Below are 26,723 nucleotides of genomic sequence, written 5' to 3'. Positions count from 1 at the left end.
ATTTTGAAGACTATCCATAGCTGCTGATGCCTGCACAATAACTGTTTTCTCAGTGTTGCAAGGGGGCAAAGGAAGGAAAGGAATCAAGTCTTTCTTTGGGTAGCAGAGTAAGGAAGAATCACAATAGTGTGACAGGCCTCTGGTTCTAGGTGAAAAGGAACTTAAGCATAAGCTTTGATTTCCCTTCTCCTTGTGTATGCTTTCAAAGGAAAGAATAAAAGAAGACAACCTTTAAAGCAAGAGAAAAGTGAGGGTTTTTGGAAAAGATCTCTTAAAAAGATTAAAAATCTGTGTAACCTGTTCCATATGACAAAATTTTGTTCAGCCATAGGAAGACTTTTAAAAAGTTTGGGTAGCAAATCTCTGACCCACAGGCCAGTTGCAGTTTAACAGAATTACTCACACTTTCTGCTCTCTGAAGACCTCTTATCCGAGTATCTAGATACACATATAGATCTATATAGGTCTACAAAGATATATCTATAGATCTATATAGATATAAGTCTATAGATAGGTATAGATATAGATAAGGAAAGGCATGTGTGAGCTGTGGCAGCCTGGAGCTGGCTCTCTGGAACCCTATCTTTTATGGACCCCGTATCGCCTCTTCCCTCATGTGACTGAAATACAGAAATATCTAGTTATGAGACACAAAAGGAGCTATGCCATCTTTTATTGCCTCCATCGCTGCTCATGTTGTCCCTTCCAAAGACCATGTGGATAATAGGTAATACATGCTTAAGTCAATGCACAATTTGCTAAATTATTACAAATAACTAGAAATGATTGTCACTGCAGTCTGGCAAAGCATATGACCTTAACAATTCTCACTTTATTCCAACATTTTAAAAACATATTTTAAGATTTAAAGGCTTTATTTTATAATCTGGTGGTATAAATGACAAATTCAACTTGCCCTCACCCCATCTGTTAGGCGTTATATAGGCACTATACAAATGAGTATGCAGAATTCAGACTTGGAGATACCAAGAATAAAAACAAAAGCCTCTCTGGTAGCAAATGTTCCAAAAAGATATGGAAACACCAGGGCATGATTCATTGCTCGTGAATTCAAATATCCATTATCTCTGTCTTTCTTCACTTTACTTATACAAAAGCCAGTACACTGCACTTAGCCTCCTGCATTGAAATGGTTTCTTCTCATTCATATTCATGAACAGAGAAAATTTACTAACATGCATTCGAAAGCAAAAAATAATCTCTATTTCTCAGTGCATCACCATGATGGAGATAAAAGCATGAGGTGTTAGAACAGAGATTAAGACCGATATCTGCCATAGAAAATTTTGCACTGTAACTCTGAAACCAGGAATCCTCAACATTGTTCTGTATGAAACATCTTACTTGAAGTAACAGTCAACTTGAACGCCAACAGCCAGCTCTGGAACTCCTCCATGGAAATACAATGCCTTCGATCCATGTTTCTTGGGGACAGGAGGGCAAACTTAGGAATTCTTTAAGCAAGAATATGCACACATTCAGCTCATGCTACCTAAAGAAGTTTTTTCAGATGTACATATAAAAGCAAATGGCTAGACAGTTGAGTGAATAAAAAATGAGTAAGAACTAGGTATGCTGTAATTATTGTCTTTTATTGATCTCACTGTGTACATAACCACGAGTAAAGAAAATTTTCATCCATTTCCTGAGGGAACATTTCATTTGTATAATCTGCTCAAAGCACGTAAAGTCGATTTATTTACATGAAATTTACTCCTTTTGCTTTGTTTGCTTGCTTTCCACGAGCCCTAAAAGCACTGCATCAGCTTCCAGCAAAGTTGTATCAGTTGTTGCGCCCAAGAATCTGGATGTGAGTTCAAGATCCAGCAGTCTCAGACGTACTCGGGATCCTCTCTGATATTTTCTGTGGAGAAAAAGGGAGAACAAGATAAACTTTGATAAGCAACGGTCTTGCATCTTGAGGCACCTCTCCTGTCCACAGACTAGAGTAGCAGCCCCACAGAAAACAACGTGTTATAAATGAATTTAATACTTAATCAAAATGCAGCAGCACTAAAACAGTGAACGTAGGATACAAAGACTAAATTCGGAGTTTCCCAAACACTGTAATGTTTGATTTTATGATTTCTCTTTCTTTTAAACCATTCACTTTCACGCATATAATATTCTCCTTCGAGCCTCACTTGCCATTTTAACAGCCTTCCAAAAGGAAAGACAATACCTAGACAGGAAAGCTTTACTGGTTCAGAGATTGAGAAAATAAGTTTAATGGCTTAATAACCCTACACAGGGATCCGAGGACGTACTCTGCAACACAGCAGAGCCAATCTTTGCTCATATAATCCTATCCATGGAACAGCAGGCAACAGCAGATCCCTCTTCAAGGAGTGGAGGCTCTACAGAAAAGCAGTTATTATACAGGAAACTGTTTTTGTCTTCTATCAAAATATTTTATTGTATTATCTGGTATCCTGCACACAATTATCAGCAAGACAATATATCATTAAAGGGGAGGACAAGTCATCATTAGATCACTGGTGACACTGCTATTATCAAAAAAACATAATGCCAACTAACTACGGCTTATATTTCCAGCTCTGGGCCTCAGGCAAGGAACTTTTATTGTCTTTTTCTCTCCTCCAAAAGTGCACGTTGTCTGCAACTTTTTAAATACATATAATTAAAAAGAAACCCCACAACCATTCTAATGAAACATTCTGCCTACGGGGTTGGGGTTTAGTGTTTTACTCTTTTTCTTTCTTTTGTTTTCAAGTCAGGAGGAGATGTGAGCGCTCAAAAAGTTTTAGAGTTAGACTGTATGTCAAGCTCATCATGCCAAATTAGTGAAGATTTTTGAAATACTAACATCCTTTATAATGCACTTGGAGAGCTACTGATCAAAGTGTAGCAATAAAATTGAGGATTACTCTTATTTTGATAGTTTGAGCCATACACATTTGTCCTTGTTAAAAGAAAGAGCTGAAGATGTATGAAGCTTGACCACCGTGAGCCAAAGCAAGAAAACAGGCACTGAAAATAACCATTCTCCAGTCACAACCTGGAGAAAACATAATGGAGAAGTTTGTTGTGTGACACTTCCACCTGGCTCATTTTCATCTTCAGCTTAGACAATCTTTGTCATCTGACTACTGTTTACTAACATGCAGCAAAACTGAACTCGGTCTGAACTTTCTTCGGCACATCAGCCAAGATCCCTTTGGAAAAGTAAACATCTTAAGAAAGGTTGCTGGATTGGCACATGCTTATTTTTATTTTCTCGCAATTTTATATTAACTTCCTATGGTTCTTGGTTACTCTGCGTAACATACTCAGCTCTGTTACAAACAGAAAAGGAAAATCATTTTATAGCTCTACACTGAACAAGCAGCTACAGAGGGTATTTGTGGAGTGAGGGTTTCTGCAAAGGCTTGTCCTGATGAACCCTTCCTCAATCTGTATGAATCAACGGAAACATCACACAGTTTCTTAAAACCATAAAATTAAAGTCACTGATCTGGCCAAAAAGTGAGTAAAACAACTGTTGCAGTGAAGAGTAAGGCACAGCTCCAAAGACAGAGACTGCCCCGTGTGAGGTTGTTACCTGCGTAGCTGGAAAGGATCAGTTTTGCCCCTTTCTTTGAGAACTACTTGCATTTCCCAGCAGGACAGTTTCATGACTGAGGATAACAATTCATGAAAGGCAACATGCAAGGTTTCAGAGGACTAAGACAAGGGCAAAACAAAATCAAAATCAAAAGGCAACACAAAAGACCTTAAAAACGGAAGGTCGCTTCTGGGATCTTAGGCTTACTTAAAGGAGAAAGTTCCCCAAAGAAGTCAGGATGCTTTGAGTTAAGAGGAGGAATAAAGAGGAAGGCTCCTCATTCCTTCCAGCAGCCAACAGCTGAAGAACCTGAAATGAAAGATAGCTGCTGGCTAGTGATTTTAGCCATCTGAGCATATGGGACAAACCTAAAGAAAATTCTCTAGCATGAATCGAAAAAAGTACCTTTGGCAGCTTCTGGCTAGAAAAATTGCCTTAGCATGCAATCATAAAGTTATCTTGATCCCTAATCTTCCCTTTGGCATAAATTTACAGACTTTTTGGCTTTTATCACTGAATGTAAGGAGTGGATAGAGAGTGAAAAAAGCCAAAGTTAAAAAATAAAAGTTAGAAAATAGTTTTGGGGAGAAGGCAAAAAGAGAGGCAGAGAAAGAATTCGGAGGGAGAAATGGGCTTTGGAAACAGAAAAGAGAGGCAGCAGACAGCTTATAAAGACTAAAAACAAGAGACTGAAGAAGATATGCAGGGGGAGGGATATGTGATAACGCAGGTGACAAGTCAGCATGGAAAACAGTATAGGCATATTGTCTAGAAAAGAAGGAAACTACAGAGTAGAGCCACAGAAGAGAAAGCCACTGGAAAGTCAAGATACACTACATAAAACTATTAAAGCTTGAGTGATATTAAATTCATCTAGGACATGTTTTTAACCTAGTAAAACTTAACTAGAATTACTGGGTTCGTGATAAATTTTAAATCTCAATAATCTCTCTGCCTTTTTCTTCTCTCCTTTCTCCTGCAGAAAAAAAAAAGCTCACTGATACTGTGAACTAGAATGCTATTATGAAAAATCTTCATAATCCAACACGTTTCTACAGAATCTGACTGAGGTTTACACTGAATTAGAAGTCCCCTCTAGATTCGACAGCAACTACTTGTGCAGAGTAGGAAAGATATTAAGAGCTACACAATTGCAATTGAAATACAAAATATTACTTTCATCATGCAACAGCTCCTTTTTGCCTTATTGCTAGACAACAGTTTAAGTGTTTTGCAACTGAACAGAGGAAATTAGTTTTTTTCTAATCAGAAAGCGTTATACAGCAACAGGAAAGCCTATGAGGAAAATATGTGAAGTAACTGTACTTCTTATGATTAATAAGCAAATTCAATGCATAAATCTTAAGCACAATTTCCCCTATTTCATAGCATTAGAAAGACTTGATTCATTGCACAGTTTGCAAGAACTTTGCTCAAGTTTCCAAACATGACTTTATACTTGTAATGCAAAACCCAAGCAATTGTATTTTCATAAAAGCCCCACAAATGCTGCTGCAGTAACTCAGACACAGATTCCAGATACTTTAATCATACTTAATCCAATTACTAAAGAAAATTTTTCAGTCACTGCACACCTGCTTACAAAGAGATCTTGAAGAACATCACTTTAAGGAGCTGAAACAACTGCCAATTTGTGTGGATATAAACATATGTTGTTCTGACAGATGTTCCTTACAGCTAAGAAATTTTAGCATAAATGATCAGTGGAAGAGGTATAAAAAGTAGAATCGTGAATACAACTTGCAGTGGGGTTCTGTCCAACGCATTTTGAAGCCAAAGGAAATGCTAGGTTGCTCCAGGCATGGTAATCATATTCTACCCACGGCACAAAGGAATTCATGCTTAAAACAGATGAAACTATCCTATGTTTAGAGCAGAAGCTTTAAGCAGGACCCAGAGACAAAGCAGGCATTTTGTGATTTTCAGAAACAGCATTCTAGGAGACACAGAACACCCGCGTAAAAGGAAGGAGACTGTCCACTTCATTTTGCAAAAGGACTTGCTTTATTTCTACGTAACAATGCTGGTATTCAAGACCATCCTGTATCATGCGGATCGGCAGGCACCCCTAACCTCCACGCAGCCCCCAAGCACGGTGTTTGTCAAGGACGCACACGCTTTTCTCCTAGCCCTTTTTCTGCGGACAGGTGACAATACTAAACCCACTTTGAAGTAAACAGAGTTTGGTCGCAAATATAACTTAAGGTAAAGGAATCCGCTACAAAGCTTTAGAACATGTATTTTGCGAGTGGACTCAACGCCTTCTCCAGCTCTTCAGAATTTATTTATAAAATGGTTATGGGAGAGGCAGTAACGGAAAGATAGAAATGAATTTATGGACGTAAAGCATACGGGATACATAATTCATTCAGATCCTTACATCCTGCAGTATTTCTACACATAACTCAAATCCTACTGTGAAAGTTTTCCTCTTCTCTCCCTCCTAAACGGCACTATCCCAGAGCAGAGCTGCCTCTCGACCCTCCCTTGCTATTATGCAGTTATACTTTATCAACATCCTAACAACCTTGGAGCAGGTCCTTTAAAAAAAAAGAAAAAAAAAAACTAGCAGCCCTATTTTCTTGCACAGACAGCCTTGAAGACATAAACAGAGAAATGGGGCTTAAAGCCCATTTATTCTTGTTGCTAACAATCATTTCCCATTAAGAGGTATCGATTTTAATCCTTTGGGAATGCCATTTTTGGGTGTAGGGACACCAACTGATGTCCGGCTTTGGAAGGGGGTATCCGCTGGCTGCCACTGCCGAGGTGAGCTCCGCGTCGAAGGAAACGAAGGGACACGAGGTCGCCTCGGCAGGCATCCGGCTGCAGTGGCGAGCAGCTGCCCGGCTCCTCCTTCCCCTGCCGGCTGCCCCCGTCTCTCGCAGCGCCGGGGTAGCGCGCGGGTACCCGCTGAACCACCCGCCAGAAACCTCCCCTCCCAGCCGCGGTCGGGGATGCACGTCGTCTGAAAAGCTTTCTGCAATTTGACAAATTGCTCACAGGCCTCTCTCCGTCCGTGCTGGAGCGGGTAAAATGCTGGGGACGAGGGCGTACCTCTTCTCAGCCTTTTGCTGAAAATCACTTAAAGTTCAGTTGGAGACATCCCAGCTAATCGTTTCAGTGCTTTTTGCAGGTCTTGGGCTACCACGCCAAAGAACTTGAGAAGAAGCAAGAAGAAAATCCTTTTTCGTATTTGAACCTTATTTAGTTCAAACCTATCAGAAAACATGCAGTATACCTTTGTTAATGCTGCTTAAAGAAACTGGACAAGTAAATCAAAAAATTAAAGTTTAAAGTGTTGTCATTACATTAAAAGAAGGGCTTTTTTTCTTTGTGTGTAAATATCAAACTACTGTGTCTTAACTTACACAAAAAGTAGGTCCTTTCTGGGCAGAGCACACACAAATAGCACACAACGTAGCCTTCTAAACTTGAGCATCTCCGAAGTTTCTTTCTGACTATCTCCCTTCCACTGAAATCTGGCTCTTAACCTAACCTTACACTTTTGCACTGAGGCTTTAGGTCTCTTAAAACATTAAGGATGAAGAAAACAACAAAAATAACTTTTCAACCAAGATCTCAACTTGGTTTATTTTTAATAAACTTTAAATATTAATAGATATTGCAGTTTAATGTCCCCTTAACACATACATATAAACAAAAAAATTAACATTTTTACAAAATAAAACTGGAGGGGGATGACATGGAATGCTGTATTTCAGCTCTTGCTACCTTTCAAAACTCTTCAACTTTTGCTACCTTTCCCTGGGGGGAATCTTTTTTTTTTTTTTTTTTTTTGAAGTCATTTCAGTCTACAGCAAAAGGTTGTCAAAGGGAGTTAACTTAGAAAGCAATGAGCATGTACAAACTAGGCTATAAGTAAAATTTTTTTTGATTATAATGATACTGGTTGCTACAAAGAAAATAGGAGAGTAGTTTTGCAGGTGTGCAGTTTCACATGTAGAGGAAGCATTCTTACTACTAAATGGCATCAGGAATTTTATTCAGACTCTAAATCGCAGGTGTAGATACTGAAGCATTTTGTTAAAACTATACAATATTTAAAACTGCATGCAATTACAAATTAGCAAGCAGTCCTTTACTCAAATTATTCTTTTAAAGTTAATAAACCCTTTATTCTTGGAAATAGTGCTACAAAAACAGCAATGCGATTACAGAAATGGTTGAGTCTCACCAGGTCTTGTCAGATGTCTCCCCCTCAATTCAAAACCGCAGTCACAGATATCTTCTATTCCATACTACAAAAACGTAAGACCACTGTTTTGAAAGACAAACAGAACATCTTAGCTTATATTCATTCTATTTTGTTACTGCTTTTCAATTTCCATTGCTTTCTTTGGAATGACGACCTGTGAAATTTAAAGCTAAATAAGCTAACTCCTAGGGCTTGCTGGGACCACTCTCACCCACCATGCAGTGCTCCATACCGTCTGTTCCACACCCAATAAGCCTGCCTGTCTGAATGGGATAGAAAGACAGCAATTAAACCTGTTTTTTCATTTCTATATGAACACCATGATTTAGAGAATTTAATTTGGATTTTTTACATTTTTTGCATTAGCATTTCTTACATCTCCTAACACACTTTAGTGATGGCTTACAACAACAGAAATAAAAGGAATATCCGGATGCATCTTCCATATAAAATATATTGATATAAAGCACTCCAAAGATAGGGTTAGAGCTGCAACAGTATCTACAGAGAATACCATGAGAAGCCTTGATTTCTCTCATTTTTGTATTGTGAGAATTTCAAAATATGTTTTTCACATCTATTAGTCAGGAGCTTTTATTTCAGTATGTTAACATAGTATGGCACAGAACAGTTTAAGATTCTTAATTGTTTCTTATCGTTTCCTGTTTTTAAGTGGAAGACATTACAATATCAACCTCAGAAAAAAATACAACAAAAAAGGTTGTCATATATTGAATATGACAATCATTTTTTCTCCAGATTTTTCATCCACTATTTAGATTAGCAGATTGTTTAATCAAGCTGAAGGAAGGACTGGCACACCCAGCAGTCTACAACCTGGTGAGGTGGACTCACTCAGGCAAAATACACATTCTACATCTTGCCAGGGGGAACAGCAATCCCGCTCACAGAAACTCTGAATATAGGAGTCATAACGGACACACACCCAACATGAGCTCCTGTGCAACACCGGGGCAAAAAGACCCAGTAGCAGCTCTGTATATATAAACAAGACAGTGGAAAGTGGCAGTGGAAAGGTAATGGGAACTCTGCAAAGAGCAGAACACTGGACAAGAGACAGTGTGTCGTGTGCTGGTTGGTGCCTACCTTTCTTTAAGGGCTGTTTAAGATAGGACTGAAGACAAGCAGAAAACTGAATAACTACTTAAAGATCCCAATCTGTTAAGTTATTTAAAATAAATGAGTTGTCTACACCTTCACAGCAAGAAAATACTGGTATTAAAAGACTCTTACATCTATCTGGTAAAAGCATATAATGGCAGGAAACTGAAGTTAGATAAATGCAGGTTAGAATAACCTTTTATCTATTATACTGAATAACAACCAGAACAAATCACCAGAAGGAAACTCTTTAGCCGTTGATGGCTTCAAATGAAGAGGTGTCAAAACAAATGCTTTACTTCGCTTCAAGGCTACCTGCTGAAATTTCATGTCGCCTGGTCCAGTGAAGGTCCCTTTTGCCTTAAATTCTGTTAATGTATAATTTATTATCAGCAGCCAGTCATTCAAAAGAAGGATAGATAATCAAAATAGGGTTTTCAAAGCATCCCTGTTCTCTACAGTTAAATAATTCCCCAAAATGCTCCAAGCTTGCTGGTGACATTCCATCAGAAAATATCATCTTTTTTCTCGTGAGTCATCAACCTATTGCCACTTCAGCTGTATTTGTTTCCCACTCAATTTGTTTGTTTTCATCTTTCCCTGAACTAAGCAAGCAAATTCCTTTTTCTGATTTCCTCTAAGCATTTACTGTTTCTGACATTTGCTTAGCCAGTTTTCACAATATTTTTGCTCCACGTGCTATGATAAATGTGTCAAAACTATCCTTTTATATGCAAAAAGGATATACTCTGCCAGATAAAAGCCCTTTATCCATCTCACCTTCTTGGAAGTGTTAAGCGCTTAAAGCTTGTATGAAACCATTAGCTTAAACAACATTCATCAGCATACTGTGTTTTCTAACAAGAGTACCTATGTAAAGCCAATGGCAAACACTATTAAAGCCGATCAGTGTTTTACGTACCAAGTCCAAGATAAGCCCTACTTTGTTCTGACCACTGCTAAAGCAGAAAGTTGACATGAATCCCAGAAAAAGTCTGGGGGTATTACCTAGATCCTGACACACATAAAACATGCTGGGGCACTTCAAAATAGGCACAGCCAACTAGAGCTTATAAAAACATGCACACACACAAATGTCGCTGCATGTTCTAAAAATCTTCCCAACAACTTTCAATAATACTACCAAACAGACTGATAAGAGAAGCAGAATTTGGGGGTCACCCCGTGTTTAGGGGCTATACTGCTATCTCCACTTATACTTACAGAGCTGACCAAAACTTAAATGTACTGGTCAAGCCCCAACATGGTCATTCTGTGAGACTCAAAGTTCAAGGGCCTTGTCCTCTTTGCCTGTACTTCCCTTGCTGGCTATTAAGACGACTGGCAGCTAACTTACCACGCAACAGACACCAGCAGAGTTGAAACATGAAAGTTGTCAAGTGTCAGCAGCTAAAATAAGGCAAATATAAAGCCTTACAACAATTTTTATGACTGCTATGGAAAACACCTGCGCAAACCATGGCAAAGTCACTGTCATGCTCTGCTCTTACAGTGATACCAATCAATGGCATTGGTTTCTAAGACAGGAAAAAAATACAGTCAGAGGTGACAAATATTTAAACCCAAATTCTACTGCACTCGGTGTGGACATTATGACTCTAAGCAGACGTTTCTATTCATGAAGGGCTTCCAAAGTGTAACATGCTTGCTTTCAATTCAGACAAAAACCAAGGTACCCAATACTCACAAGAACAGACAAAAAATAATTTTTGCTACAGCCTCGGCAAGCATCAGTCTGCATTATAAAAAGCTCTTACGAAAACCTTTAGGAAAATATATTTCTTTTTTAAGAGAAAGAATCTACAGGATAATCTATACTTTAAAATGCACTTCACGTCACAAAGATGAATGCTATAACCTTTTCTCTACGGCATGGTGAGCTAAGGCTGTGACAAAGGAAATCTGCAAAAGATGGCTCCTGTCATCTAAGAACTTGTATTAGATACAGTTATGTCATCATAAAACAATTTATGCCAGTTGCTTTCTTGGTCTGTAACATAAAACATATCCTTTAACTTGAGAGGAAATATCACTCCAAAGAAACTGAATAAAGGAAAACTGTGTCTTTAGCCCAGACTGTCTTATATTTTTTCTGCTGATTAAATTATGCAATAAATTATTTTGATGAAAACATTGTTTCAAAACTTACAAAATGTTTACAAAGTAAGTATTATGATGTATTAAATAGAAAACAAGATCCCTAGTTATACTATAAGAGATGAAAAAAAAAAAGAAAATTGCCCTTCATGCTTATGGACCCCAGAAGCCAGGCAAACTGCTGAAGACATGAAAGAGAAAGGTACTCAAGTTAAGGAAAAAAAAAAAAGGTCCCAGTGTTCTGGATTAACTCCAATCAAAACTCAGGAACAGAAGCGTGCTCTAGCAGGTAGTCATCTTTCTGCAACTGAATCCCATCACGATTCCTGTTCTTTCTCTTACCCACTGTGGGAGCGTCTCTCAAGTTACATACTCTTCATGTGTATAGTCCTAAACCCTCACTCCACCAAATTTCAAATACAGCCTCTACAATACTGGTTCTAGCTTTCCTCTTGACACGTATGATCTCAATTTCATTCTCTTTCTACATTTGTCCCTGTTTCCCTAAATCCATCTCTTCATCTGATCTCTTACCATCCTCCCTGAGATCTGATCAGGCATTTCCAGTTCTCTTTTTCTATCCCAGGAAAAAATGTTAGGTATTTTTTCTGTTCTCCCCCCTTACCTACTGCCTCCTCCTTTGTTCCTAGTCCCAACCTATTCATCTGGCCATATTTATCTCATTCTCCTTTCAGTTTATTACTCCATCACAGTTTACTTCTTCATCAGTACCAGTTAAATTCAGTCCTCTTCTTTTTCTTTCAATGCTTCTCAACTTCTTGCTCAGCCAATTCCAATCCCCCTGCACCAGCAATCTTGAAAGGTCTCTCATAAGGGAGCAAAAGTAAGTAGTAAGTTTTGATAATCCAGGCTTGGTATCAAAATCCAAATCATTCTGTTTCTCCCCCTTACTGTCCAGGTAACAAAACTAGCTAAGGGAGCAACGACAATGCATTTAAAAACCTGCTCAGCCTTGGTGCTCACCCTTCAAGCTTGGAGAAGCTATTACAGAGGAAAAACTTCAGCATACCAGGATTATTCATGCACTGTCTACAGGTTTTTGCAGACGTCTGCTATTCCTTCTCCAATGCTCTCATCTGGATTGATGATAAATACTTTCCATATCCTTTCTTTATCTTTTAACCCCAGCATAGCTACAATTAAAACTATTCCTCTCTTGGGAGAGCTGAGCTGCAGAAAACTGGGATGGTGGTGGTGGCCAGAACGGCTCATCTTGTGGCAATGAGTGCTGGAAACCATATGAAGGTAAGGACTGGCATATCCAATCAAACTGAAAAGGGGGTTGCTGAACATCTGAAGCAGATACTTGAACTCTCACTTGCACGTGAATCCAGCAGGACAGCTGGGAAGGTGCCTAAAGGGAGACTGGGGCACTAACAGTTGAAGGGTCTCTAAAAAGGGAGAACAATCAGAGAAAGACGGGGAGGGATGAGGGAGGTCTGGATGCAGCTTGAGAAATGTAACTTTGGAGAAGATGGGTGAAGCCTTTGGAGAATAGTGAGTTAGTTAAGTGTTGGTGTGCTTGAGGGAGAAGCAGGCTCTAAGGTAAGAGAAGCTGGAGGTACTATACAGTTCCCCTTTATCAAGTAACTAAGGCCACACACTGAGGACCATTCCTCCCAAGGGACTGCTGAAAACCACCAGTCTATTCACCTGTCCAACAGAACCGCCCTAGTCCCACATTCTTCCCCAGTTCCCTTTTCGGTAGCCCTTAGTAGCCCTTCCGTAACATCTGCCCTCTGGCTTGCTCAGTCACTTCTCTGTTCACCTATGGCACACGCTGAGTTGCGTTTAGATAATACACACTTGTTCTATAAGATATAACACACGCAGATTGCTCAGACAATAGCATGAGGCTCAGAGAATAAGAAATCAAAGATTTTAGCTTAGAATATCTGACAGTATCAACACAAAGGCTAAACACTGACAAAATTAAAAGCCGTTAAAACAGGATCTTACGCAAAAAAAAGCACAGCATAACAAGAGATTATTAACTTTACTACTTTAAGTGCGCAAAGACCATACTGAAGCATCGCTGAGCATTCAAATCTCAAATAAATACCTGTATTTAAAAATCAGAGAATACTACTCAACATTTTAAGGTATGTCAAGTTACATTTTTTTAGTTTCAATTAATTGTTAGTGTGCCTTTAGTCTGAATGTCCTAGGAGCAATCTCAGCTACTTATATATTGAATGTACAATACAGACTAGTATAGAACAGACTTTCTGATGAAAAAGAGGTCATGGTGCCCCTGTAAAAGGGACTTTTTCAGATTTCATCAAGAGCATTTCTTTGTAAGCTAACTAACACTTGTATTACTCATTCAAATGGCTTTTCTGATTAATAAAAGCCTGTTCAGGGAGAACATAACATTCTTACAGGGAACTGTAAAAATACAAATTGTTTGACATTGTCGCTTGTATTTTCAGGAACTGGCAAGAAAGAGTGTGAAATACAGGACAAAACTATCCACAAGGTGATTTCTGAGCAGAATGACACGCATCTGTCTTTGAGAACACCCGGTATTTGCTATTTTCACTTTCTGCTAAAACTAGCATTAGAGGCTTTAACTGGAGAGGGATAGTTCTGAGAAAGATATGTTTCAGCTTAAAAAAAAAAAAAAAGTGTTTCACAAAGTAACACAGAACCGGAAAACGCATAAAGGACATGTACAAAGAACACCGTGGCTCTAGACAAGGCGCTAGCAGTGCGATAGCTCACCCAGCAAGCCAGTGACCTGTTACACACAGTGATGTCAGGAGTGAGCACAGACTGCTAATGGCAGCTTTTGGAAATACTAAAAGGAGAAAAGGCGTATCAAATAGCAGGAAACAAGCAACGATTAAGAAAAAGATATGAGAAATGACAAGGTTTATCCTAATGCTATAAGGCTTGAGGTTAAGGAAATACAGAATCTGTCACTGGATGTACCTGTCAAGAGGAACTTAGAGGAACAGCAGAAAATTTAGTTTGGGACGCAATAAAGAAGGAATGAGCAGCTGGATATCTCAAAAGAGATATGAAAGCAAAATCTGAAGTTGGAAATCGGAACTAGACAAGGAAGGACTTAAAGAGAAAGCAAGAAAAGAAATTATGTCATTGGATACATCAGCAGAACATGTCTTGGATTATCGAAACAAAAGGGAGAAGGAATATAGGAAGGACTGCAAAAGGGAATTCTGTTCAAAGGACACTGACTTTTATGACCGCAGAAACAAGAGCATGTTTGTATTTTAAAAAGAGGGGGCTACACAGATAGGGGGACTGAAAGGAGAACGAAAAGATTAGAGTAAGTGCAATCAAAGCAATTCACTGAAAATAGCGAGATAAACAAGAAACAGGCCTCAGGGCTGAAAAAGGTTGTATAAGAACGGTTGAAATTTGGTGTATTCATAACAGCAGAACTGGATGCGGTATGCGAAGAACACCTGGAAACGAATTAGCAGTAATTTCCATGACACTTTATTAGAACCACCTTTCCGATTTATTTGTTTGGATTATGCCTTTTTTGTAACCATTTACTCATTTTTTGTTGCTTACTGGTCAACAGAGAAACGCTCATAAGTTCTCATTAAATGTAATATAAAAATATCAAGTGAGAAAACAAGTAGTGAATGGGGCTGTGGTTCTTTTTTCATAAATGTGAAAAGATGAAAGCTCCACAGAAAATTAAATCATTTTATCTTTCTCCACAGTAAGGAAACTACTGATGAAAAAAAAGAATCTAAGTGAAGAGGAAGAAAGAGAGCTTCTATCATTAGAAGAACAAATTGAGAAACAACATAATTAATGAATTACCATATACACTCAGGTAGCTTTTTGTCCTCCGTAGTCTTACCTCCAAACTCCCCCTAAAAACAGCTCCTTCCAGGAGTTTTTAATCTAAAATCCTTCTTTTCTGAAAATGAGCCATACCTCATTTTCTCCACCTTAAGTTGTGTAATCTTTCAACTGCATATGTACAAGCAGACCTTCGAACTCAAAACGTATTTATTATGAGGGTATAAAGCTACCAACCAAAACAGTTAAAGTCAGGACGAAATCTGTGCCTATAGAGATAAAAAATAAAGTGGTATGGACAAAAGGAACTTAATCGAGACCCCAGCTGACAGGTCTATGTTTCTCTTGCGCAGTATCACCAACAACAGAAAAGCTGGATTCAGGGCTTTAGGCTGGCAACGTCATCAACTGCTCCCAAAGAAACACTGCATTCTCTGACAGGATGTAATACAAGAACTAGTTGGAAAGGGCTTTTTCCTTTCTTGCATGAAAGCTTAGCCATATACTTAGTGCTACTAGTTTCTAATTTTCAGTTTTTCACTTAGAACTATTACACAGAAAGCCAGAACAGATGTCCTAAAAATGAAAAGAAGGCATGTATAGTACCAGATCTTCACACAATTAAAAATTAAGAGCTGAAAGCACTATTGCTCTACCTTCATAGTCAGATCAGTTCTGTTAAATCATCATCAAATGAGGTTATTAAAACTACTACTCAATGCAAGAGAATTGCTGCACATGCTTGGGACAAACCCCAGGACAGTACGAACCACGCCAACCATACCTTGCAGGGCACTTGCCAAGGAGAGCGTGTTATTAGCCAGGCTTGGCTCAAACGATTCACTGCCCACAAAGCTACTTTAATGTACTGTCTCTATCAGAGAAAGCAAGCAAGCAAGAAAGAAACCAGTAATCCAACAATACACTACGATACTTTCCCATCACTGCAGCAATTCCCACCACAGGCAATACTTTGTCTCCAACAAAGAAGCCTCACATTCTACGTCTGCAAAAAACCTATCCATACTGTAGGGATGCCAAGAGGAACATCTGTGTGCTCAAAACTACACAAAACTGGCTTTTTCTGTGTGCGAGCGTGTGTGTGTGTGTGTGTGTGTTTGTATGTCTCTGTGAGAGAGATGGGGGTGGCGAGCTCATAAACAATAGCTCGTGTGACTGCCTGGTAAGGAAATGCTCTTTCATTCCCTTCCTCTTTCCTTTAATTTATTTTTTATTTTGAACAAGGGAGTCAAACAGCCACATCGCTTATCAACTGCTTCCCCAAGTACAGTGAAAAGGGTTAAGCCTCTCCCACATTACTGGTTTTAACCTAGATTTATTTTTACAATAAAGGATTTCTTTAAATGTTAAGCACATATATGTAATTTTCACCAAATAATCTGAGGACTCTGGGTCTACTTTTCTATTCAGCACAACTTATTATGACCATAACGTAGATCAGAGCCATTAAATGCTGAACTACAGATAGTGACGTCTCCTATTATATGGATACCTTTGTGGGGTTTTGATTATGAATATAAATAATGAAATTTTAAAAGGAGAAAAAAAATCAGACAAAACCCCACAAATCCTGTTGCCTTTCTGAACGCTGGGTCACCTGTTCAGAGAGCAGCATAAGAGAATGTGAACCAGGAGCTTGCAGGACTCTGAAGTTCAGCCTGTAAAGTAATGAAAACTAGTCCAACACAAAGTGCTCACAGAACGACCCTCTCGCCATGCAGGGCCAAAGCCATCCCTTAGCATTGAGCATTTATATTTTCTTTTAGTAAGACCTAACAAACTACTTAAATAATACAACAAATCTTTGTTGATAATCTTAAACTTGCTTTTTTCTTCTTCGCTTTAGAAAATACTTTCTGGTTGGTGGATGGTTAACCTGGATCAGTGACTTTTAAGCATGACTTCTCACTTGTTTGCACTCCAGGCTACATGCAAAATATTAGAAGAAACTAGATGTTTTTCCTGGAGCTATGCTAACTTATTCTTATTTTCCATATTCTTATTTTCTTCCTGCCCATTCCCAGCTGCTCCTTCCTCAGCCTCCTGTTTGCTGCAATCTAACAGTCTGACAGAGATCATTAACTTGGACTGTTTCATGCCTCATCTTTAATACGGGCATTACCTTCAAAACCAGGAACAAGTGGTCCAGAGAATCAATTAGCAGTGACTGATCTGTCTCTCCAAATATTTGTAACTCATTAACCAAGGGTCTGAAATTACAACCCCCCCTTACTTTGGGGAAAACAGAGACAGGAGATGTAAATCTGGAGCAATTCTCAGCTTTTCAATCAGCCTCTGAAATGCTCACCTTACTGGGAACTTGCTCGAGCCAGACAAATACCTGTTGTACGTCAGACAAAGAATATGACATTTGTTGCTCTGAATGTGCAGCGTTACCTTCGTGAACCTTCTCCAGAGAGGAAAACAAGTTTTAGGAGTTCCTACAACTCCTGTCAGTGGGGAAATGGAACAAACCACCTCCACTATGTGAAAGAGCTATCCTCTGTTGCATTTTACTCCGGCTTTGGAGACATCAGTCCAGCATTTCCACTTTCACAGGTTCGATACAGAGATACCTAATCTCAGCCGCACCAAGAGCAGGTCTAGCAGGGCCTTTGAGCTCCGTCACGCTACACAAACGTGCACACCTTCTGCAGGGCTCCTGGGTTTGGAAGTAGTCCAAGCAGCCTTGCAGTGCAGATGTTGACTACTAAACCACGCAAACTGGTTCTCTGTGATGTCAGATCTGATATATCTCTACCAGAGTCCCAAAATCAAAAGCTTTGAGGGGCATGACAAAAGTAGCTTTTCAGGGAGTGAGCTAAGGACAAGCAGGGGCTTTTAGCTCTTGTTTAGCCTGGCTGCTGCCAAGTTTATATTGATTACACATTTCTACACTGCTCTGATTTCCAGGTGGTTGTATTAGATCAGGCTTAACGCTACTCGGGAAGAGAGAGCCTACACTAGAGTTCAGCTCTGCGCTTCAGCTAATATGCCCTGCTGGAAGGCAGCGTGCCCAGGGCCATGGCAGAGCTCTTCAGGTGGCACAGCATGAAACCAGCCCACGTCTGAGAGGCCCGGAGGTGAGCTGCTGCTAACATGTCCTGTGGATGGCAGGGAACCGCTTGGATGTATTTGCTCTGTCCTTTCTAGTGCATCCTGCTATAGCTGTGTAATCGTGCATAATGGAATAAACTGGATATTTCCATCCCAACTACCTTGGAGTTAAAAAAGAGAAGAAATCACTGAAATTTTCTACCAGTGATGCCATAGGATACTAGCATTCAGTGAGAACATTACCTCCTAGTTGCTGCTAAGAATAGAATAAAAGAGAAGAGATTGCAAATGCAGCAGATTGGAGGGCTTTCATTAAAACAAATGAAGACCAAAAGAGAATTTACAATTTAAAAGCCTAGTATAAAAAGGCCAACTGAAATGTTAGAAACTAGTCTCGTAGTAAAGGTAGCTCTTGACTTCTACACCAGCTTTGTAATAAAGATTCAGCAATATTATTAAAACAAATAACTGTTTTCCTTCAGTCAATGTTCAAATAAGTATAGTTATTGAAAAGGGAACTAATTATCACCTTCATCTATCTCAGAACTCAGAGTCTGTGCTTATATTTGATATCAAAAGTAGGAGAGCAAGATTTCTTCTGTGCCTTTTGCTTCTCAATATTTTCTTTCTATCGTTCAAGAATTTCAGCTCCTACTATTGCTTACGTTCTGGTAAAGTATGGTAAGACCCAATTCATCACGATAACAAAATCCTAGTCTCATTTTGTAAGTAAAACTAATTGTACTACATTATTTTTTTCCAGCATCTTAGAAGGTGCCTTACAGCTTTCCCACAGTATCAAGTTCCCAATACATACACACACACAGAGTGCCTAGGTGACAATTCATTCCAATTTAAACTACTTTTTCAAACAAACTTCTCCAAACAATGTATTATCTACATTTTAAATGAGGGGTGAAATTCTACCACTCTCTCTATAAAAAGCACAGGAAGGTGTATTGTACTCAACAAAAGATTTAAGAAAAGTATTGACAGTACAAGCAATCCGTAATACTCTTGGAGTGGAAAGTTTTCTCACAAATAGAAAAGTAAAAAAAAATATATATAATTGATATTGTCTATTAATGTGCCAATCCCAAAAAACTTTACTTGCACTGAAAAAATAATTTCCACGATATTCAAAAATATCATGGCTGTAGTACAGGAAAAAGCTTTTGAAGCTGACGGTGTTAGCTGTAATAAGAAAGAATAAAGAATATAAAGACAAAACCAGGCATTCAGTCACCAAGTCGTAATCAAAGAGGTCAAATTAAGTTGATCTCACACTTGGGAATAAACTCAGATTACCTGGCTAATAAAACACCCACATAGACCAGAGCACAATTTACCACAAGGAAGCAGGTACAGGTTTACGTTATTACAGGGCTGATTCTCAGGATCTGCTCGGCTCTTTATCACTTGCAGAAATTTAACCTGAAACCAGGATACACACTCTACTTCCTTCCACAGAGGCGTATGTTTCAGCCTTGTTACCACCGCAGTACATCAATGATTATGCATCAAAAACTTAAATTTAACTCCAATAAGGCTGACAGAATTTCCACACCTCATCCATCTACCTGCTTCCTTAGCCACGTCGGTTGGACTATGCTTCAGTCTTACCTTCTGAATCCTGTCTTAACCCTATCTCACATTTTGCCATCTCAGTATTATTAGCTATTCATACTTAAGAACTTAAGTGACCTATTAGAAGAAATTTAAAAGAAAGCATTCTGGTTGAGGTTAAGTTATTTAATCCCACTACTGATGGGTGCATACAACTAATACACAAAGAAAAATACTTTAGTTAAAAAGTTAGCATTTCTTCCACTCCATAAGTAAAACAGTGTTAAATGGAATTGTTAAATACGCGACTTAAGTTTCCTTTTACAATACCCGATCAATTTGTTACGCTTTTTGTCTATGGACAGAACACTTAAAATGTTGCTTACTAACAGCTAGCTAGTCTTTGAATAACTGATCAAGCCAAATTGTCTTAACAGTATTATGTGACAAAATCATTTAGGAGTAATCAACTAAACCTTAACATACCGCTTTTTGCTCAGAAATCATTTTCATAAATGGAGAGTCAAGCTATTCATTTAACTTAAAGGATTTTAGCAACATGCCACACTTAACGCAACAAAACAGCATATAAACAAAAGAATGAAGGCTCTTCCTCACCAAAAAAAAAAAAATCAGGAAGAAACCACAAAAATGTTACAGTTCAGCTAGCACTGTAAATATTGTTAGATAGGATGTGGCAAGCCCTGGCAGGGGGACTTATATCAGTCTCCGCATTAGACTCTCTGAGCTCCAAAAGCAATTTTTTATGGATAAGAAAAGCAGCAGAACTTTTGAATCCCTATCTGGAATTAGCAGCCAGGTTCACCTCTGCAGAGCTGGGGTAATGAAAAGACAGCAGCAACTCTGCTACTGCAAAAGTGATAGTGAAGTGGCTCTGAAAAGTCCAAGGGTTCCCCTTCACCAAGTAAAAAGTTCATTCTTCACACTCCTGTCATGTAATCATACAGAGAACAGATTCAGCTCCAAATAACTATTTCAGTGCTCTCCTTCTAGGTTTTTTAAGGCATAATTCCAATGTTTTACCCTCACTCAAGAAACCCAATTTATTTCACCTGAGAGACTAGAGAAGAGACTGGTGAAATATTTACTCAATGTTGAGAAGGGTTTACGGAATATTCTTGGAATGTCATCATCACAATTTGCAATTCAAACAAACACATCCTCATCTGAGCCTTCTGAAAAATCAATCATCTTTCTGATGGAAGAAGAACATTTGTAACATTTGTGTCATTTTATATTGTAGTACAAGCAGTGGCTGCAACACACATTTTCTGTTACACTCAAATATAACAACAACTAAGATAATACTGGGCTAAAAATATCTCAACATAACCCTTTGTAGCAAATTTGGATTTAAAAAAGTACAAAAAATTGAAAAAAATGAGAAAAGACAAATCAAACTAAAGAATTTAACAGTCAAACTCCTGAGTTTTTTTTCTGGGTTTGTCCCTGGGATGTTGCAAAAGAAAATGTTTCACAAGAAAACGCTTTGTGCATAAATTGACTGTAAGATGCTTTTGAGCACAGGTAACTAACCTGCATCTCCAATAAGGCTTAAAAAAAAAGTAATTTCTCAGTGTAACACTATGTTAATCTTAAAGATAAAGATGCCATCTTCCAACTCAGGAGAGTGAAACTCTGTTCTAACTCAAGCCGCTAGAGTGTGTCCTATTAAGCAGCTGAAAAACCTTAATTCTAAGTTATTAACCATTGAGAGTTGTTAACACTATTTTTTCCTGATTCCAATATCCAAGTAGTTTCTATGAAATGACTGATTGCTATAAGCAGCGGTAACAAGATACCTTCTGAAAGAGTTTCCTTTTCAGGCGTAAACTGTTTTGTGCATGCGCACATACGCAAGCAGAAAAGCAATGACCTCCAGTCCTACCTTTTACACTGAAGGAGATTACCCCTGACAAATATTTATCTAACTTGTTTTCAAAAACCTTCTATGGAAGAGAGAGTTTTTAACTGGCCTTAGGTAAGCCCTCTCAGAGTTTAAGTAGCCTAATGTCAAGCTTGTTGACCTAATATCTAACATAACCGTCTAAGCTAATTATATAGCGCAAGCCAACTTTTTCAGTTCTTCCTCCAGCAAAGTGCAACAGGCATGACTGAATCATCTTATACACTGAAAATAAGTTCTGAACACATGTACAACCTATTTTCTTCTTCCCTAAAGAGAAACAGCAGTATTGCTATCTATTACTCCAGGCTCTGACAGAAATCAACATGTGCAAGCTTTCCATTATCCAATACAAAAAAAAAGATACTTGATTTTTTAAGTGTAAGGTTGATGACTGACACAGCGATAAAGGGACTGTGAAATGCAAATTGCTGTTATACTGTCCAGGAGAAAGAAATACAGAACCCAGACATCACTGTTTCTTCCTGACTTACCATCCATCCTCCTTCCCTGGGCTTTACGGACATGAGTTTCTACTGTCACAGCTCAAGTTGCCTTTGGTCTGGCAGAACAATCAGCCCTGGGCTTTACGGACATGAGTTTCTACTGTCACAGCTCAAGTTGCCTTTGGTCTGGCAGAACAATCAGCGAGGACTAAAGGGTACTGAAACTACTGAAAGCTCTCTGGCAGCGGCGATCGCTCAGAGGAGCTGATGCTTTCACGGATCCCATCGAGAAGCCCCTATCAAATCTCGATGCGTGTCCAAACACTTACTACCTTGGCCTAGTCTAAGTGGATTATCAAGTGAGCAGCACAAGACACCTCCTTCTTTTACCCTGAAGCAGGGCAGGATAATTACTGCATAAAAAATACCTAAAGCAACCTACTTCCAGAAAGGCTTGAAACATCTCTGCAACACAGAAAATAATACAAACAGAAGACTCTCAGAAAAAAAAAAACAGTGATGGATAATTTCATCCCAAGCATTGAACATTTGACAAAATTCTCAGAGACCAGAAACAGGACATACATACAAAATAAAATATATGAAGCAAGCTCACTTGGGTAGCACCACACTGCCTACGCAGTCCGAACAGATGCATTCATTTAACGATTGCTTGCTAATAATGAATTGCACTGAAGAATTGCTTTGCTATGGGAACAACTGCCCCACATCACAAGAACCTCATTTGTATATCAAAGTAAGAAGTTATGCTCAGCGATAATGCCAAATAATGCTTCTTTGAGTAGCCACCTAAAAATAGCATAGAACAATCTCATTTTTTTGGTCTGATGACTTCTGAAGGGAGAAGAGATTTTTCCCTATAGTGAAAAAATGAAAGAAAATATTTTCACTTTGCAGACTATAAATATCATAGGATAATACAGAAACTCACTGTAACTCCATGGAGTGGGAGGAAGGGGGTGTGAAAAAGAGGAAGACTACTTCTTACATGCACTCCAAAACCTCTCAGCACATCAAAGGAAAGCACGCCACGTTCTTCAAGAAGGTGTTTGTTTATGCTACGAGAGCAGCTTATGGTGTGTAGGCCTCCCAATCATATGAAGGAATGCACTTTCATCAATACCAAGATCCTCTCATGCTTTTCTATTTACTCCTCAAACACGTTCTTAATGCCAGTAGGCCTCTGTTAAAGCTTGCAATAGACTCAAAAAGTGCACAGTACTTTGCCACTGAAGTCTGATTTGCCCACTCACTGGCATTATCAAGCAGAAAAGACCACTACAATAGAATATTCAATATCTTCTTGCTCTCTTTCTCTCTACTGCTCCCTTCTTTCAAGAAAGACCTCGGTGTTCTCTGCAGAATTTTGCTACTTCATTCAACACTGTCCACAAAGTCTGAAGTAGCTTAGTGGTGGGCTTTGTGTCATTTACTGATGATGGCATGGCTTTATGTCACACACAGCACTTTCAGGCTTTTCACTAATCCCCATTCTTCTTTTCTTCTAAGCCTTATGTTAGTCGAGAATTTGACAGGAGGAAGTTTCATATGGACAAGGCTTTCCAAACACAATCTGCTATTGGCTGCTGATGACCAGATCCAATACAGCAGAATGGAGCTTTCATCTGTCAAAGGCCGCACAAACTGTAATGCCAGCTGTCATTCTTTTTTCATAAATAAGGGCAGAAGTAAAAGGTCCAGGTTCAACCGTGTTTGGGACTTTCAGTGCCACAGAAGTGCCTTTAACATACAGCCAAGTGTGGCAAGCAACAAGGGCAACACGCTATTTTCCCTTTTACCTGCATCATCTATATGAAAACTGCAGAAAATGTTGAAACTCTTGTGAACAGCACCCTAACTGTAGCATTAAGAGAGATATTACAAGATTTTGAATTCAGTACAACATTTCAACTGATTAAATTTAAGCAATAAAAATAATACTGCTAAAACTTCAAGTTACTCTGCAGTGACTTTGTCACCAGCTTACACCCATAAAATGCAGAAGAAAAAAAATGCTACATAACTTCAATTACTTCCATTAATTGTTTACACTTCCTAACGAAATCAAACCGTTTCGGAGCCATAAGCAGTATAGCTTGGAGATGAAAAGGCAGGCCATACCCTTCTTGTTTTGAAGTCTCCCTATTCCTATTAGCTGCTGCTAGTAGGAAACACCCTTCCTCCAGCTGTAAGGACAGCCGAGCAGCTGCCTTAATAACCAATGCCAATTCTACATATTAATAGAGAAGAGCAGCTGCCTGCCTGCCTATGCAGCCGAAGAAAAAGTGCTAGAGGCACAGGCCAGTATCTAATACTGGCACTGATTGCAAAGGCAGCTGCTCAGTTCATACAGCTGCAAGAAGAGTGCTAGGTATCCAAGTCAGAGAAGAAATGGAAGATGGAATGGCTGAAGCTGGGTAATCATAATTCCCAGAACTTATAATAGATACTTGCATCCTTAATCTCTGATCCTCAGTCGCCCATTAGCGAATTGGGGATAATATGTCCCCCTACTCACAGTATCCTGAAAAAACAAATTCACTTGCGACTGTGAAGCGCATTACTATAATGATGAGACTGCAGCAGTGCCAAGACAGAAAACTGGATTATCATATCCATAGTATCTCAGACACAACAACAAGAGTGGGTGATACGGAATCAGAGGGCATACAGGATGTGGAAGAAATAACAACAAAAATTTCTGCCTATCTCTAAAACAATGAATGTCAGCAAAATGCCCGGTCTTAGACAGTGAAGCCTCAGAGATGAAACGTTCCCCTATGCTCTGAAGACAAGGGCCAAATCCACAACAACAGTATATGTAGGCAATATGCACACTGTGGAGAAGATAACAGTCTTCTTAATTATGCTACGAATAGAGGAGTAAAAGTTTATTATACCTCCTTCTTACAAGTTGCTTGCAACATACTTTACCAGCAGTGACTACAGTCAGCACACAGTTTGGGAGAACAATTTGCCTTTTTCCATTCTGTTTCTCTAGGTATTGTATGTTTCTATATATATCAGAAGAGTTCAATACTCTAATTTAGCTTTTACTTTTCCAAGATGAAGTAATTAAGGTTTAACTGGAACCTTTTCCTACGGACAGGTCTTAAATAGAACAAGTCCACTAAACAACTCCAATCAGGTAATACTGATACTACAGCAAAATCTACAGTTGTTCAAAACATGCAATAGACTGCATGTCTTTATCCAAAACACTAAAAATTCTCTGTTTGCTGTACCATAGACAGTATTTTTATCTTAACATTCAGCAATATTTGTTACCCCACGCAAAACACCGGTCGTATGTTTAGCAACCTAGTGAGGGATGACAGTATAATTATACGTGAACATTTATGTAACATGTTACATAGTGTAGCATTTGTAAAAATAAGTACTGATAAATTAATGTAACATTTAAATCTCAATGAAGCAAGGTAAGAATTCCAACACTAATGAAGCAATAGATCAGTTTTTAAGCTTTTCTTCTCACTATCAAATAGGACTGTTTATAACTTCCATCACACCACTGCTCTGCAAATGTTTAGAAAAGCAGAGAGGAAAATGCTTCACTGGCTCCAAGTTGCTCCAAGTTCAATTTGACTGTCAGAAAATAGATTCTGGGAAGCCATAGTAATGGTTATGTCTTTGATGAGAAAAGTTATTTTCAATTGTGATGAGAATCACTAAATTTTAGACAGGAAGAACAGTGTCTCCTGGCTAAAACACATAAATAATAAATTCAGTTACTTCCAACTTCTGCCAAAAGAGTCTGTAATCATGGGTACCTTACCGTTTCCATGCCTTAATTTTTTCCTCTAAAAAATGAGAGTGAAACTTTATTATTGCCCTTGAGAAGCATGTTTCATTCCTATTGACAACGTTCCTCCTGAGGAAAGTAAGTGACAGAAATAAGTAATTTGTTACCACAGCTTGCACAAGACCAGATAAGCCTTATTGATGGTCCCTTACACAAACTAGAATGTGAACACGTAACAGATTATTTCCCCAATAATATCACTTACTCTTCATAAAACCTCAGATCATAAATAGGAACAAGAATCTTATCACAGAGATTTACAAAACAGCCAGAAGGTACAATTCCTACCCTGAAAAGCCTCCAAACTTTTTTTTTTTTAACAAAAAAGTAAATTCGCCTAAAATGGCAGGATGGAAGGATGCATGAAGATGAACTCCCCCCTACCAAGAGGGAGTTACAGTTAAAATGGTGGAAAAAAACTTCCTATGAATAACAGCCAAAACAGGGCAAACAGGACAAGGGTCAGGAAAAAAAAAATTCAAACTGTTCAGCAGTCAGGGTAGTTGGGCATATGTCATTAGGGCTCCTATAAACATATACACCATGTATTTCTGCATTGGCCCATGCAATCAGTGATCGTCTAACGTAACCTAAATATTCAGCAACCTACAGAGTAGACCAATCGGCTCGCTTTAGTTTCCTCTCTAATCTCCTGGTGGGAAAATGCCTTTGGCAGTGAACACCAGTCTCCGGGGGTTTGGCTGAGTGGAGCCCCTGGCTGCAGATAAGGTCTTGCACAGGACCATGAAATCCGACGAGTGTTACCACATTTCAGCCATCGCGCCCCTGCTTCCACCGCGAACAACGCAGCTAAGCGTTTCAGCGAGTGAAAAGGTTTTTACACTTCAAACACAGTTTGTTTTCTTACAGAAAGCTTGCAAACAAAGAAGGGGATGTCTATACATTTTGTACAGTTTTAAAAGCTATTCAGGAAATAAATGGTTTTCAGGAAATATTTCAGCGTACAGCAGACTCACAGTTTACAGTAAGAC

At 38.8% G+C, this 26,723-nt stretch overlaps 1 protein-coding gene across 7 annotated transcripts in view; it reads right to left on the bottom strand.

Moving 5' to 3' along the window:
• Positions 1-1,592: 1,592 nt before the first annotated feature.
• TPD52 (tumor protein D52) overlaps positions 1,593-26,723 on the bottom strand; it is a 129,564-nt gene continuing 104,433 nt past the window's right edge. For all 7 annotated transcript variants that reach the window (XM_068932457.1, XM_068932459.1, XM_068932454.1 and 4 more), the window contains one exon: positions 1,593-1,885. In XM_068932457.1, coding sequence (XP_068788558.1) covers positions 1,732-1,885 — 154 coding nt within the window. In that variant the 3' untranslated portion in view covers positions 1,593-1,731. The remainder of the gene's footprint in view (positions 1,886-26,723) is intronic.

The sequence above is a fragment of the Struthio camelus genome, chromosome 2 (assembly GCF_040807025.1).
Source record: "Struthio camelus isolate bStrCam1 chromosome 2, bStrCam1.hap1, whole genome shotgun sequence".
Lineage (NCBI taxonomy): Eukaryota > Metazoa > Chordata > Aves > Struthioniformes > Struthionidae > Struthio > Struthio camelus.
Note: the sequence above shows the minus strand (reverse complement) of the source record. Positions and strands in the feature narration are given on the sequence as shown.